This window comes from Corvus moneduloides, chromosome 22 (genome assembly GCF_009650955.1).
Source record: "Corvus moneduloides isolate bCorMon1 chromosome 22, bCorMon1.pri, whole genome shotgun sequence".
NCBI classification, from domain to species: Eukaryota; Metazoa; Chordata; class Aves; order Passeriformes; family Corvidae; genus Corvus; species Corvus moneduloides.
Genome location: NC_045497.1, coordinates 7,223,059 through 7,237,723, shown reverse-complemented (window position 1 = coordinate 7,237,723; position 14,665 = coordinate 7,223,059). Strand labels below are relative to the sequence as shown.

At 52.3% G+C, this 14,665-nt stretch overlaps 1 protein-coding gene across 2 annotated transcripts; it reads left to right on the top strand.

The window, feature by feature from the left end:
• Positions 1-1,023: 1,023 nt before the first annotated feature.
• SLC2A1 (solute carrier family 2 member 1) lies at positions 1,024-14,189 on the top strand. 2 transcript variants are annotated; one of them, XM_032131553.1, is made up of 11 exons: positions 1,024-1,103; positions 5,872-5,964; positions 9,267-9,427; positions 9,574-9,814; positions 10,169-10,331; positions 10,411-10,598; positions 10,690-10,794; positions 10,894-10,995; positions 11,233-11,436; positions 12,464-12,655; positions 13,345-14,189. In XM_032131553.1, the coding sequence occupies exons 1-11, from the start codon at positions 1,086-1,088 to the stop codon at positions 13,345-13,347; spliced, it is 1,470 nt and encodes a 489-aa protein (XP_031987444.1). In that variant the 5' UTR covers positions 1,024-1,085; the 3' UTR covers positions 13,348-14,189. The 2 variants fall into 2 exon arrangements, with proteins under 2 accessions (XP_031987444.1, XP_031987443.1); XM_032131552.1 differs by having other exon boundaries at positions 12,464-14,189.
• Positions 14,190-14,665: the final 476 nt, after the last annotated feature.

The following is a 14,665-nucleotide window of genomic DNA, read 5'->3' as shown; positions in this document are numbered from 1 at the left end:
CACACTCCCACACATGCAGCACACACACAGACACACCCTGCACTCACACGTGCACTTACACACACACACACGCACCGTGACACTCACCTGCCCACACCCGCCACATGTGCCGCCCCATGCAACCATGGGCGCGTGTTTACACACACACACTCACACACACGTGTACAGCGACACACACAGCTGCACACTCACGCACACACAAACTCACACTCACACACTCCTCCCCCACACTAACACACACACACTCACACACACACATGCACACAGTGGCACACACACCTGCACACTCTCTCTCTCTCACACACACACGTGCACTCTACACACACACACTCACACGCATGTAAACACAGTGACACTCACCCCCCACCACTCCCCACATGTGCACGCTCCCGCGTGTGTATTTACACACGCACACATCTGTACACAGTGACACACACACGCACACACGTACACACACACAGACACACACACGTGGACTCGCTGACACACGGTGACATGCGTGCACACACAGACACCCAGAGACGCACACACAGACACACAGACACACAGACACACACACACACACACAGACACACACACAGACACCCAGAGACACACACACACACACACAGACACACACACAGACACCCAGACACCCAGAGACACACACACACACAGACACCCAGACACCCAGAGACACACCCAGAGACGCACACAGACAGACACACACACACACACTTACATTCTCTCACGCTCTCTCACCCGCGATCCCTCCCGCTCCCGCTCCCGTCCCCGTCCCCTCCCCCACCGCCCACGTGCAGCCCCGCACGCGCCGCCGCCCCCCGCGCTCCCCTCCCACGCCCCCCATTCGCGGCCCCTTCGCTCCGCCCCTCGGCGCCTGCCCCGCCCCCGCCCCAACACCGCCCAATGGGCGACGCCGCCTCGCGCCGCCCCCGCCCGCGCTCTTAAGCGGCTCCAATGCCCGGGCGGCGGCCGCGCCTCCGCCCCGCTCTGCTCCGCGCCCCGCGCCCCGCGCAGCGCCCCGGCCTCGCCGCCCGCCCGCCCGCCCGCCCGCACGGCCCCGCCGCGCCGGCCCCGGCCTCGCCATGGACACCGGCAGCAAGGTGAGCCCGCGCCCCCCCGCCCTGCGTTACACAACCCCCCGGCCGCCCCCGCGCGCGGCCCCGCCGCCCCCGCACACGCGCGGCTGTCGCCGCCAGCCGCGAACACCTTTTTGCGTTATTTTTTACCCTAAACCTGAGTGGAGCCGCTCCCGAAAGAGCGGCTGATGCCGGCTCAGCGTCTCGTAGCGCGCTCGGCAGCCACTTTTGGGCTCCCCCCCGAAATGCGGAACCGCGAGGGAGCGACCCAAAACTGTCCCTTTTGACCCTATTTCGGGGGAGGTGGCCCCAGAGCCCGGCAAGGGCCGAGGTGGCTTTTGGGGGGTGCGAGGTTGGGATGACCCCGCCGGGACCCTCCGGATCCACGCAGTGTTGGGGCTCAGCTGGGCACATCCCGCCTGGAGCTCCTGACCCAATTCCTATTAATTTATCCCAAACTGTGAGTTATTAAATGCTCTGAGCTCGCCCGGCCGCTCGACAGCGGCCGGGATCCCCCAACACCCTCCCCATCCCAAATTAATTGATTTATAATTAATTGGGGGGGGTTAAAGCCCAAAACGATCCTGGTGGTTAATTCCAGCAGGTCACTGTTCTCAACCCCCATTTGCTTCATCCCAACCACCAAAACATTCCCGTCCTCCCAAACATTCCCATCTGGGAACGGCTGGGATAAATCCAAGTGGTTTTTTTGGGGGTGAGGGATCGGGGGGATGTGTTTAGAAATTGGCTGCGTGGCGGCACGAAGTGTAATAACCCCCCAAATCGTCATTTTATCCTAATTAAAGATGTGACGGGAACGATCTCCCTTGGTATTTCACCCCCTCTTTCCCCCCCCTCCCCCCCCCCCATTAAACATGAACTACACAATTTTCTTAAATTTAATGGATCTATATCAATCTCTGTATATGTATCTCCTAATTTTAAATGATTTTGTTCCGAGCCGGCTCGCCCGCAGCGCCTGTTTTCCAGGATGAGTGGTGGGATTGGGGGTGGGAGCCGGGAACGTGCCGGCCGGCAGCGCGGTGATGGGGGCAGGAATTAAATACAAATTTGGTCTCATACCCAAATCCGACGCACTTTAACTCCCGGCTTCCCGAATGGAGTCGGAGTCGCGTTCCCACTGCTTTTCCAGCTCTGTAACTCCCCGCCTTGGATGGATTTGGGTTAGAAATGATTAATTTTTGTAAAGGTAATTAATCGCAGGGCTGATTTGCCGAGCGCTGATGGGCAACACTTCCATCCAGAGTGTGTTTTGCATGGAAAAAAACCGGATTTTTCATGGAAGCAGCTGGCGGTTGGGAGGTGGGGGACTAACTCCCACCCCCAATCCCCTTGAAATTTAATAATTAATATTATTAACCCAGGATGGTTTTTTTGGTTTTTTTTGTTGCACATTCCGTGTGTATTTTCCAGCTCATTCCGTGCAAAAACGTCTCCCATGCTTGTCGCAGTTGCAAAACTCGCCGGGATCGTGTCGCCGTCCCTGGATGACCTTTAAGTAGGGAAGAAAAATAAATAAAAAAATCACATTCCGCCACTCCGATGCTTCTTCCCATCCCCCCGGTTCTCTCCCACAACCCAAATCCCACCCTGTCCCCACAGTGCCAGTGTGACCCCCAAATTCTCTGGGTTTAAGTCCCCTCCTGTGGGTTTGGAGTGGATTTTTTCCAGTTTTTGGTGGGGGTGCGAGTTTTTCCCGTGTTGGGAGGCAGCTGCAGCTGTGTTGTCCATGTGCCCTCGCTCCCAGGAATGTGCAAATGAGTGTGCAAGGGGCTGCACCCACTCCCCACATCCCCTCTTCCACCCCTGGTTGGGAGCACTCGGGAGCAGCCTCTGGGCTGCTGCTTAAATCCTCATGGATCATTTTAATGGTGTCTTTGTCATGTGGATTTTCCCAAAATTCCCTTGTGGGACCCCCTTTTTTAACTATTTTTTTGATTTTTAAGGAATTACTATTTTTTCTTGCTCCATAGGACAGATAGCATCCCAAAATCCTCCATGACAGAGTGAAAAAAGAATTTGAATTCCCTCCTAAGACTCTTTTTAAAAAAATATTGTTTTAAAGGAATGAGTAATTTCTGTGTTTCATGAGGCAGCAGCATCCCCAAACCCTCCATGGTGGAGTAAAAAAAAAATGGTATATCCTCCTGGGACCTTTTTTTTTCATGTTATTGCTAATTTGCTTTTAAAGAAATTATTAATTCACTTGATCCGTGAAACAATCAGCATCCTAAAATTGCCCAAATCCTTCTGCACTGGAGTAAAAAAAGTTCAAATTCCCTTCTGGGACACTTTTTTTTTTTTTTAATACTATTTTGAAGGAATTATGAATTCCCTTTTTCCATGAAGCAGCAGCATCCCAAAATCCTCCATGCTGGAGTGAAAAAAGTTGGAATTCCCTGCTGGGCCACTCTTTTAATATCTTTGTATTAATATTTCAGTATTATTATTATTTTGCTTTTAAAGGGATTATTCATTCCCTTGATCCATGAGGTGGTCTGTATCCCAAAGTCTTTCCAGGCTGGAGGATAAAAAAAAAAAGGGTTAAAAATAGAGTTGTAAAGCCCAAGGCAGCAGGTCTGGGGGGGCCCTGTCACCCCTCCACCCCGATCTTCCTCGGAGTGTCCTGGCTTCCGTGTTGGAGCTGGGGAGGAAGCAGGAAGCAGCTAAGAAGAAAACAAATACTCTAAATTCATTAAAATTCTGGCTTTCCTATAACACAGAGGAATTATTAGGGATAAAGCCTGGAGTTTGGGGTCTAGTCGGGCTTAAGTAAGTTTATTTTTTGGAAATAAGAGGGAATTTGTCCCAAAATTCCTGATAAAGCTGTTTTTCCTGCAAGGAGTTAAAAAATCTCCCCACAGCCCCACGTGGGGTTTGGCAGGAACTGCCTGGGCAAAGCAGAATCTACTTTTTCATTTATTTAATTATTTTTTTCCCCCCAAACTTGCCTTTAATGGCGACGTTCAAGCCGAAAGGCTCCCGGATCGGAGCCGGGCAGCGTGTTTGGAACAGGGAAGGGAGCGGCAGGAGCTGACTCACCCTGACCCTACTCGGGAATAGCCTCCAAAAAGCAATTTTCCTGCCAGTTTTACCCTTTCATCTCTTCAAACTGCTGGAATTTAATCAAAATACAAGGTTTTTGTTCTGGAATTTAATCCAAAAATCTTTTTTATTTTCTTTTTTAGTAGCCATGAAAAGTTCTCTTTTTCTAAATGTTAAAATGGAAAAATGAATGTAATTTTTTTTTCTTTTTTTGGGTAGTGGCTGGTGTGGGAGCATCAAGGTGTTGTTACCTCTCACCTTCCTGGAGCAAAGTTCATCCGGCTGCCGCATCCTCATCTTTGCAGCCATGACTCACCTGTGCTCGCCCTACCTAGGGGAGCGCCTGGCAGCTCCCGGGGTGCCCTTTAGCCAGGAAAAGGCAAAATCAGGACCCAAACAAATCAGGGTGATCCCCGAAAAGCAAAGGAAAATCACCCCACCCCAAAACCTCCCAATTCCCCCCCAGTCCACTCAAATCTCCAAAATCCCTCATTTTTTAATAAGGTTTCCCCAAGCAACAGGTGCTTTCAGCATTCCCATCCTAGGTTTTTGGGGGATGGATAAGGTCACAGTTAGAATTGTGGTGTTTTTGGGGCTTTTTCTGTGTTTTTTTGGGATACCACCAACTTCCCAGCCTGTTTGTGCCCTCCCAACTGCGGCGTTTTCTCCTTGGGGTGGATTTATTCTGAAGCACCGACCAAATCCAAGTGCCAGAACCTCCCTGATTAGTTGTGTTGGGGCCAAGCCTAATTAATGAGCTTCATTAAGGGGCCTGGCTTCATTCCCTCTGCTTTTTCCCTGGGAACTTTCACGCGGAGGGAGGTGGTGGCCGGAGTGGCAAGGTCAGGGAGCAGCATTAATTCCATTATTAAAAGAGAAAAACGGTTCTTAAATACAAAAAATATCCTTTTGGTGGGGAAATTGGAGTCACCCCATCTCATTTAGATGGGATCTGAGACATCGATCCCTTGGGAATATTAATCCAAGACCCCATGGAAGCATCCTTGGGGTGTGACATGTTGGTACTTAGGGAGGACCACCCCCTTTCACCCCCCCCGCCCCCTCAAATTAAGGGGTTTATAAATTTCACGTGGCTCATCCCAAAGCTGATTAAGTGGGAATGTCGGATCCTGGTTCTAGTGCCGGGAAAATCTCCTGCTTGGGATAATTGGGCCTCTAACGAAGGTGGCCCAAGCGCTGGCCTGCCCTGACCCTGCTCCCAAACAAGGCTCTGATTGTTGCTTCAGCTCAGGCAGGAGGAAGAGGAGGCCTGGGAAGGCTTTGCCAACTAACCAGGATTTTGCTCAGCGACTCTTAATTAGACTGTGATGGAAAACCTTTGTTAGTGACAGATTCCCGGAGCATCCTCGGCCGGGAGCGCACGGAGGCTCCGCCGTGTCCCGGGAGCGGCCGGCGCTGGCCCGGAGCCCAATGCTCATGTGGAGCCTCCGAGGGGACCCTTGGAGCCCAGATAACACCTCCGGCCCACTCCAGGGCCGAAATTCCTGGAATCCCCCAAACCATGGGGTTTTTTTAACTCCCAAAATGACATTTTTATTATTATTTTTCCCCCTCAGCACCAAAAAAAGTGAGTTTTCTCTTTTATCCTGAATATTCGTACTCGCCGCCTTCCCAGCATCCCGTGCAGCACCCTGGGATCGCTCCGGTGGGGGAGACAGGGCTGCGGGGATCCCAGATTTAACCCCTTTTCCGTGTTTTCTGGCAGATGACAGCTCGCCTGATGCTGGCTGTGGGAGGAGCGGTGCTGGGCTCCCTCCAGTTTGGATACAACACCGGTGTCATCAACGCCCCGCAGAAGGTGAGTGCTCCCAGAGCCCTCCGGAGGGAAATTCCAGCCCCTCTGTCGCAAAATTCCACACCTCCCCCTGCCCCGTGTCCGAAAACAAACCAGCCTCCGCTGCCAGCCTGGCTAAAATAGTACATCCCGCTAGGCAGCTTAGGGCTGTAATGGGATTTGAGAGGGAGTTATTTAGCTCCAGCCTTCCCGGGAGAATTTGTTTCCTCCTTGCTTGGCATTTTTGTTGGGAAAAATCCCAGCAGTGCCTGCAGGATGCTCTCTGGGTGTGCCCTGTGGAACTTTTAACCTCGGCTCTTAGTGAAGGTTTGGTAGTTAATTAAGGTTTGAGTCATCCCAAGTGGCTGCTCCGGACAGAGAGCCCCTACCTCCGAGTTTTGCATCCCGGCACAACATCCCGGGAGGAGAGGGGGTTGGCTGGGAAGTGCTGTAAGGAGAATGGAGCGAAGGAGGTGTTGGCTTCTCCCCTAATGTAATGCCAGGACCCTCCAGCTGCTGGTAGATACCCGTGGGCCATGGAAAATGGCCACATGACTTTTCCCAAATTTGGTGTCTGTTTGAGGTGTTAAAGACTTGGAAAATTATCTCAGACTTCCCATGTGGTATGTGCCCAGGTGTTCCCTGGGCACAGCTCTTGTGCTGGGATAAGGTGTGGAGGGACAGCCTGGGCTCTGGCGGGAGCCCCAAGTGTCACCACCCCAAAGAATTCAACCCACCAGGGCAGAATCCAGCAGCCAGAGTTTAATCCCATCCCAGTGGATGGCTCTGGAATGTTGCCTCAAACACTGGGAAAACTCCTCATGGGAGAGAAGACCCCGTGGAAAAATTCCCCAGGCCCCATCAGTGTGGCAAGAGGAAAAAAAAACAGGAATTTGTTCGAGGTGTTGCATTATCTGTTATTGAATCCCGCAATTCAGTTTCTGTGGCTGGAGGCTGCAGCTCCCACCCAGAACCTGCAGGGCGCTGCTGAAGGCATCAACCTCCTAAAATATCCTGATGCCTCCTTGCTTTCACGTGGACTGGTCTGATGTTGGGCATGTTCATTCTTGGGTGGCCCTAAGCACCGTGCCTGGGAGACGGGCAATGGAGCAGTGTTTGAACCGTTGGAGCTGGGAAATCCCTGGGATTGCACTGAGGAGCTGCTCCCTGGCATCTGTCCTCATTTTCCCAAGCTCTGGCACTGTGGGAAGCAGGAATGCTGTGATCACCACCCTGGTCAGAGCCCATCCCAGGAGTTTCCCTGGACTGAAGGATTTCTCTTCATCCTCTCACAGCTGGCTGCTCTGGGTGACATGGGCAGGGATCAGCTGTGAGCTTCCCATGGCACTGAGCTCCTGTGCCCGCAGTCCCCAGCAAATCCAGACTCTCCTGATGGGTGTTGCCACAGTTTTCCTCATGATTTTGGGTATGAATCCCTGGGGCTCAGGCCAGGAGGAGTCACATGGTGCGGGACAAGTCACCTGTGTTGGGTGGAAGGATTTGGGATGCTCCATGTGGGAGCATGAAGGCAGATGGGATGAGGGTCGTCCTGGGCAGCAGGATGTGCTGGACACAGGGGGTCATCCCAGCTTTAAGAATGGGGACACATAAAGTGTGGGTTTTGGGTAGGGACACGTTACTGTGCAGGACTGGAATGCATTGGAATTGGAATGGGGGTGCATTGGGATAAACTGGGGCACAGGATTGGGATGCAGGATGGGGATGCATGGAGGTGCAGGACTGGGACAGGAATGCCTCAGGATGCACTGGGGCACAGGATGGGGATGCACTGGGATAAACTGGAGTGAAAGGTCGGGATGAGGATGCACAGGGATGCAGAGTTGGCATGGGGATGCACTGAGATGCATCCAAGCACAGGATTGCACTGGTATTGGGATTCATGGAACTGCAGGATGGGGATGCATCACAATACTCAGCTGAAAAGGGGGGGAAAAGCCCCAGTTTTAGGGACAACAATTTTTTTTTTTCACCCATCTCCCTTTAAACCCATTTTTCATCCCTTCCTCTGCCCCAAAAAATATTGGACTCTTCAAAGCATCCCTTTTTTCAGGAGGAAGGGGGCAGGAGGGGGTGTTATTTTCAGAGATCCCCTGGCTCTACTGAGAGCCTGAGCCAGCCCAAACTTCTCCAATAATCCAATCAATTATTTATTTTGGGGATGTTGGGAAAAGGGGGAAAAGCATCCAGACCTCCAGGTGAAACAGAAGGGAACAAAATCACTTAAATATGGCAACTCTAATGGTTTTCTTTTTCCTTTGGAAAAGGAACAACTCAGAAAAATAATACTACTGGGACTTGTATCCGGTGCAGTGTGAATTTCTTGTGCTGTCTCTGCCAGGGCTCCTGTTTGGGCTTGGATGGATGGGAAAAGTGGAAAGTGAAGCATGATGGTGTAAACAGTGAATTGGGAATGGAACCCTTCAGAACAGCAGAATCTTGGAGCCACCTGAGGCCCAGCAGAGCAGGGAATCTCTGCAATTTCTGCTCCTTCCAGCTTGGGTTGGTGGGGTGTTATGGAGCCCTTTGCTTTGGTGGTTTGGGGATGACTGACCCTTAAATCATGGTATTATGAAGGATTTGGGTTGGAAGGGACCTTTAAAGGGTCATTTAGGCCATTTCCCAGCCATGGGCAGGGACGGGAAGTTGGTGAAGCTACCAGTGATGGGCTGGCTTTAAAAATACATTAAAAGTGTACAAAATGCATATAAATGTATATATTTTGCATATAAGTGTATACTTTTTGTGTATAAAAATATACCAAACTTATATAAAATCATCAAAAATTTATATAAAACCCCCTAAAATTCACAAACCAGGCTGTTCTTAGTGTTTAAAACCAAGGCCTGTGTTGGGTGTTGGCATCACAGTCCTGCAGAACCATGGCAGAGATTGTGTGTTATGGAATTCTTGGGGGGAAAAAAACCTGGAAATCCAGCTCCGGGAGTATCCAAGGGGATGGGAACTGCCCTGTGTTCCTTCCCTTCCTCTGCGGGGCTGGCACATCTCTGCCTCCTGCCCTGCCCTGGGGAGCAGCGTGACCTCCCCGTGCCCGCCCGGCGAGTTTTGGCAGCGCAGTCTCTCCCTCTCCGGGCAGGGTGAGTCCAGAACCCGTCCGGCTGCATTTCCCCCACGTATCCCAGCAGGTTCCCTCCCTTGGGCTGGAGTCGAGCCTCGACCGGTGGCTCTGGTGATGGTGACGCATTGTCTTGTGAGCCGCGGTGGCCGCGGGGACTCGTCCCTCTGGTGGCACGGCTGAAGCGGGGGCGGGTTTGATGCGTGGTTTGGTTTCTCTCCTTGTTTTCCAGGTGATTGAGGATTTCTACAACCGCACGTGGCTGTACCGATACCAGGAGCCCATCAGCCCTGCCACCCTTACCACGCTCTGGTCCCTCTCTGTTGCCATCTTCTCTGTCGGGGGCATGATTGGCTCCTTCTCTGTGGGTCTCTTTGTCAATCGCTTTGGAAGGTGAGCTCTGAGCCTGCTGGATCCCTGGTGGATCACTCAGTGGGGAGGTTGTGCTGCCTCACCCCACCCTGGCATTCCAGGACTGCCAAGGGCTGATTTTTGGGTTCTCCTGGTGTTCCTCATCTCTCTCCTCCATCCCTCTCCAGACGCAATTCCATGCTGATGTCCAACATTCTAGCCTTTGTGTCAGCTGTCCTCATGGGCTTCTCCAAGATGGCTTTTTCCTTTGAGATGCTCATCCTTGGCCGCTTCATCATCGGCCTCTACTCTGGCCTCACCACGGGTTTCGTGCCCATGTACGTGGGTGAGGTGTCCCCCACTGCCCTGCGGGGGGCCTTGGGGACCTTCCACCAGCTTGGCATTGTCCTGGGCATCCTCATTGCACAGGTGAGCACTGGAGAATGTTTTGGGGGGGGGGGGGGGGGGGTGTTCCCCCTTTTTTTTGATCCTGACACTCATCAGGGCCTGCAGGGATGAGGTGCTGTGGATCTGCACAGCCTTTCAGGTGGAGCTGGGATGGGAGGGGTGGAACTGGAGCTCAGCAGGAGCAGGGTTGCTGTGGGATCTGAAGGTTTGGGATGGGCAGCATCAGGATGTTGACATCTGTTGGCCACCTGGAAGCAGCAGAGGAGTCCCTCCAATGGATGTCCCAGCTTGGAGTGCACCATGAATTGCAGAGTTGTGTCCAACCAGGACTCTTCCAGCTGGGTTGGGTGGCTCAATCCCTCTTCTCCTCCTCAGGTGTTTGGTTTGGACTTGATCATGGGAAACGACTCTCTCTGGCCACTGCTGCTGGGCTTCATCTTCGTTCCTGCCCTGCTACAGTGCATCATCCTGCCCTTTGCCCCCGAGAGCCCCCGGTTCCTGCTCATCAACCGCAACGAGGAGAACAAAGCTAAGAGTGGTGAGTGACTCCTCCACAGGGCCCATCCTGGCACTCCGGAGGGTCCTCGGCATCTCCTGACCCCACCTCTCCTTCTCAGTCCTCAAGAAGCTGCGGGGCACAACGGACGTGAGCAGCGACCTGCAGGAGATGAAGGAGGAGAGCCGGCAGATGATGAGGGAGAAGAAGGTCACCATCATGGAGCTATTCCGCTCACCCATGTACCGCCAGCCCATCCTCATCGCCATTGTCCTGCAGCTCTCCCAGCAGCTTTCAGGGATCAATGCGGTGAGTCTGGGTGGGATCTGAATGCCAGGGGTCGGCTTGGTTCACCCAGAGCTCCAGGACCTGACTTGTGGCACCTCCCTGCCCTTTGTAGGTCTTCTACTACTCCACCAGCATCTTTGAGAAGTCGGGGGTGGAGCAGCCTGTCTACGCCACCATTGGCTCTGGTGTGGTGAATACAGCCTTCACCGTGGTCTCAGTGAGTTTTGGGGCCTCCCAGGGTCTCTCCAGGGAAGGTGGGAGAAGGGGCCTTTCCTGCAAGCTGGAGAGGTGCTGATGGGCCATGTCCATCCCACAGCTGTTCGTGGTGGAGCGAGCCGGGCGCAGGACCCTGCACCTCATCGGGCTGGCAGGGATGGCTGGATGTGCCATTCTCATGACCATCGCCCTCACACTGCTGGTGAGTGCTGGGGAGGCTGGGAGGAGGAGGAGGAGGTTGAAGAGGGATGGTTGGAGTGGAGGAATGACTTATTCCTCCTTGAGGTGATGGCTGAGCACTCAGTTCCCATTGTCACATCTCTCCTGAGCTCCCAGAATTCCAGTTTCCAGCTCATGGCTCCTCTGCCAGCACCAGCTGAGGTGTCCAGGTGACGTGTTCCCTTCGTGGCACTGACCTTCTCCCTTTCCCTTGGCCTAGGACCAAATGCCCTGGATGTCCTACCTCAGCATTGTGGCCATCTTTGGGTTTGTGGCCTTCTTTGAGATCGGCCCAGGCCCCATCCCATGGTTCATCGTAGCAGAGCTGTTCAGCCAAGGCCCCCGTCCCGCTGCTTTCGCCGTGGCTGGGCTCTCCAACTGGACCTCCAACTTCATTGTGGGAATGGGCTTCCAGTACATTGAGGTAATCACAGCTGGAATACTGGGGGAGGGGGGGGTGTGACTGGGGATACAGGAATCTGGGAGTCCCAGGGGATCCCAGGAATCCTCCAGGGGAGTCTCAGTCCCACCCTTTGAGGCTGTGTTGGTTCAGGGTGGATCCAGATCCCAGTTCTGGATCAGGGATGGAAAGAGTGTCCAGCTGGATCCCCATGCCAGACTTCAGTGCAGGATCCCATTGCTGGACCCTGCTGCCAAATCCAAATCCCGGGTCTGGTTGCTGGTTCCTGGTGCTGGATCATGTTGCCAGATTTTGGTGTGGTGTCCTGGTGTCAGATCTTGGTGCCAAATCCTGCTGCTGGATCCCAGTGTTGAATTCCAGGGCCACATCCTTGAGTCCTAAAACCTGGGCTGAGGTGGTTTGGTTGGGTTAAGGTCCCTTGGGAAGGAGGACTTGAGCTGGAACTGGACTCAGTGTTCCTTATGAAACTTGAGATGTTCCTTGAAAGGAGGACCTGGGTCTTGGATGGCCATGGCAGGTGTGGGCAGGGTGGTACCAGCTGATCCTTCAGCCATGGCCCATCGCTCTGAGTCCAGAGAGGGGAACAGGGCTGGGGAAGGGGCTGGAGCACCAGGAGCAGCTGAGGGAACTGGTGGGGCTCCACCTGGAGAAAAGGAGGCTCAAGGGGGACCTTCTGGTTCTCCACAACTCCCTGACAGGAGGGGGCACCTGGCAGGAGTCAGGCTCTGCTCCCAGGAAACAAGGGACAGGAGGAGAGGAAAGGTCCCCAAGCTGTGCCAGGGGAGGTTTAGATTGGATATTGAGAAAATTTCTTCATGAAAAGGGTGGTCAGGGAGGTGGTGGAGTCACAATCCCTGGAAGTGCTCAAAAACATGTGGATGTGGCATTTGGGGACATGGGTTAGGGGTGGATCTGGCAGTGCTGGGTTGGTGGTTGGACTTGATCTTGGCAGGCTTTTCCAGCCTCAACAACTCCATGATTCTGTGACCTCCATCCATGCACTCACGTCCCCCTTTCCCTTCAATCCCAGCAACTCTGCGGCTCCTACGTCTTCATCATCTTCACGGTGCTGCTCGTGCTCTTCTTCATCTTCACCTACTTCAAGGTGCCGGAGACCAAAGGCCGGACCTTCGACGAGATTGCCTCGGGCTTCCGGCAGGGCGGGGCTGGCCAGAGCGACAAGACCCCGGACGAGTTCCACAGCCTGGGCGCTGACTCGCAGGTGTAACCGGGACCCCCGGCACCACCGCCCCCCGAATCTGGGGGGACTTTTTAAAACACTTTTTGTACAGACCCCAGGCAGGAGGGAGTGGGGGGGGTCTGGCTCCGATGCCCCTTCTCCAGCCTCCCCCAGTGGTTTATTGGGGACAGACTGACCTATTTTATTATAATTTTTTTTTCTGCTAGAAATGATTTTTATTTTATTTTTTAGCTGGTTTTGCGTCCAAGATTTCAAAGCCAATAGGTGTTTTATAAACCCAGCCATGCAGCCTCCACCAGCAGGAGGGCAATTCCCTGTTTTTTATTAACGATGCAATAGTTATTTAACAGAAAATCACATAGAGGAAGTTTTTTAAAAGCTGGAAACTTATTTTTTAACATTCTAATCATAGAGGAAAAAAATCACATAAATTGACTAAATCTAATATTTTTTTAAAAAAAAACTACCAAGAAAATGAGTCATTTTTTAAAGTCTCCTTGATTTCAAGCCCCGCAGTGGGTTCGTGGACGGGGACCTCCCGCCCGGGGCAGCGTGGAGGACGGAGCCGTCCGGATGGATCGGTTGGAAAGGTCAATCCCTTGCCGCAGGCTCCTCTCCTTTCGCCTGAATTCCAGCTGGGAGGGGAAAATGGGAGGGGGATGTGTTCTTGTTGAATTTTGGGATTAATCTCGGCAATATTTGCCCGACAGTGAAGCGCCAGCGGCAGCCGCACACGACAACATCCCCCTCCATCACCACCCCCATCCTGGGAGTCACCAAAATCCAGCACTGCATGGATACAGCCGTTTCCTGCTCTGTGTATAGACTGGAAGATATTTATATTATATATATTTTTGTTCAATGGTTGTTAATAGTAGACATTTAAGTTATAGCATTTCTGATTTGACAAGCCAAGTACTGTAAATATTCTTGGAGTATATTCACACTGTATAATGTATACAAAAGGTACAGAAAAAGGTTATAGTTTCTATAGCAACTAAGAAAAAAAAGCTTGTACATGGTTAGGATGACTTTTGTATAGTTCTGCACTGTAGTTGTATCTATTGCACTGAATTTCAGGCTGTAGTATATTAAAGAAAAAAAATACACATGAGAAATACTGTCCTTTTCAAACAAAACTGAAAACACACACACACAAAAAAAAAAAAGCATTTCCCTGAGTGCAGCTGGTGTGGGAGCTCCTGGCACATTCCCAAAGCCACAGGGAGGGTTGTTTTTTTTTTTGTTTGTGTTGGGTGGGGGTTTTTTGTTGTTGGTGTTTGTTTGTTTTTTTTTTTTTTATAGTATCTTTTTTTTAACTTATTTGTCTGGTTTGGAAGTGATGACACTTGACCACACGTGAAAGAAAAATAAAGGTTGGGGGCGGGGGGAGTAAAATAAATCTCTTCAAAAATGCCCGTGCTCAGCTGGTTGTGGCACAGCTGCGCCAAGCTGTGGGGGTGTGTGTGGTTTTTTTTAAGCAAATCCCTGCAGTCAAGTGCTAAGGGGAAGGTGTGTGGTGTGAACAATAAAGGAGAATGTGAGCAGCCACCCAGCCCCGGTGTCCTGTGCCTTTATTTCTTGGAGCCAGACTTTCCTTGCCCTGCCAGGGGTGGGGGGGGTTCTGGGAGTGCGTGTCCCTGCAAAGCTTTTTCCACCACGGGAACGACTCACCTGGTTGCAAAATACCTGCTCTGGGTGTACAACCTGATTTTAATTGCCTGGAGCAGCCTGGGCTGGGATCACGGGGGTGCCCTGGCTGGAGCTGTCCTGCCCTGTGGATCCCAAACCTGCTCCCCTGGCCTGGGACAGAGCTTTAGTCATGCCATGAGCACCTGAGCAAGGGCAGGGAGGGAGGAGGTTGCTGCTGCTCTGTGGATTTGGTTTTTTTCACCTTCAGCTGAGAAGGTGCCAAGAACTGCAAGCCCAAACACTTTCGGGCAAAGAAATGCTGATCTTGGTCACTTCAGGTTTTTTTCTATTTATTGAAGCAGCTCTTTGCCCTGCAGGGCGCACACTGGGCATGGCTGT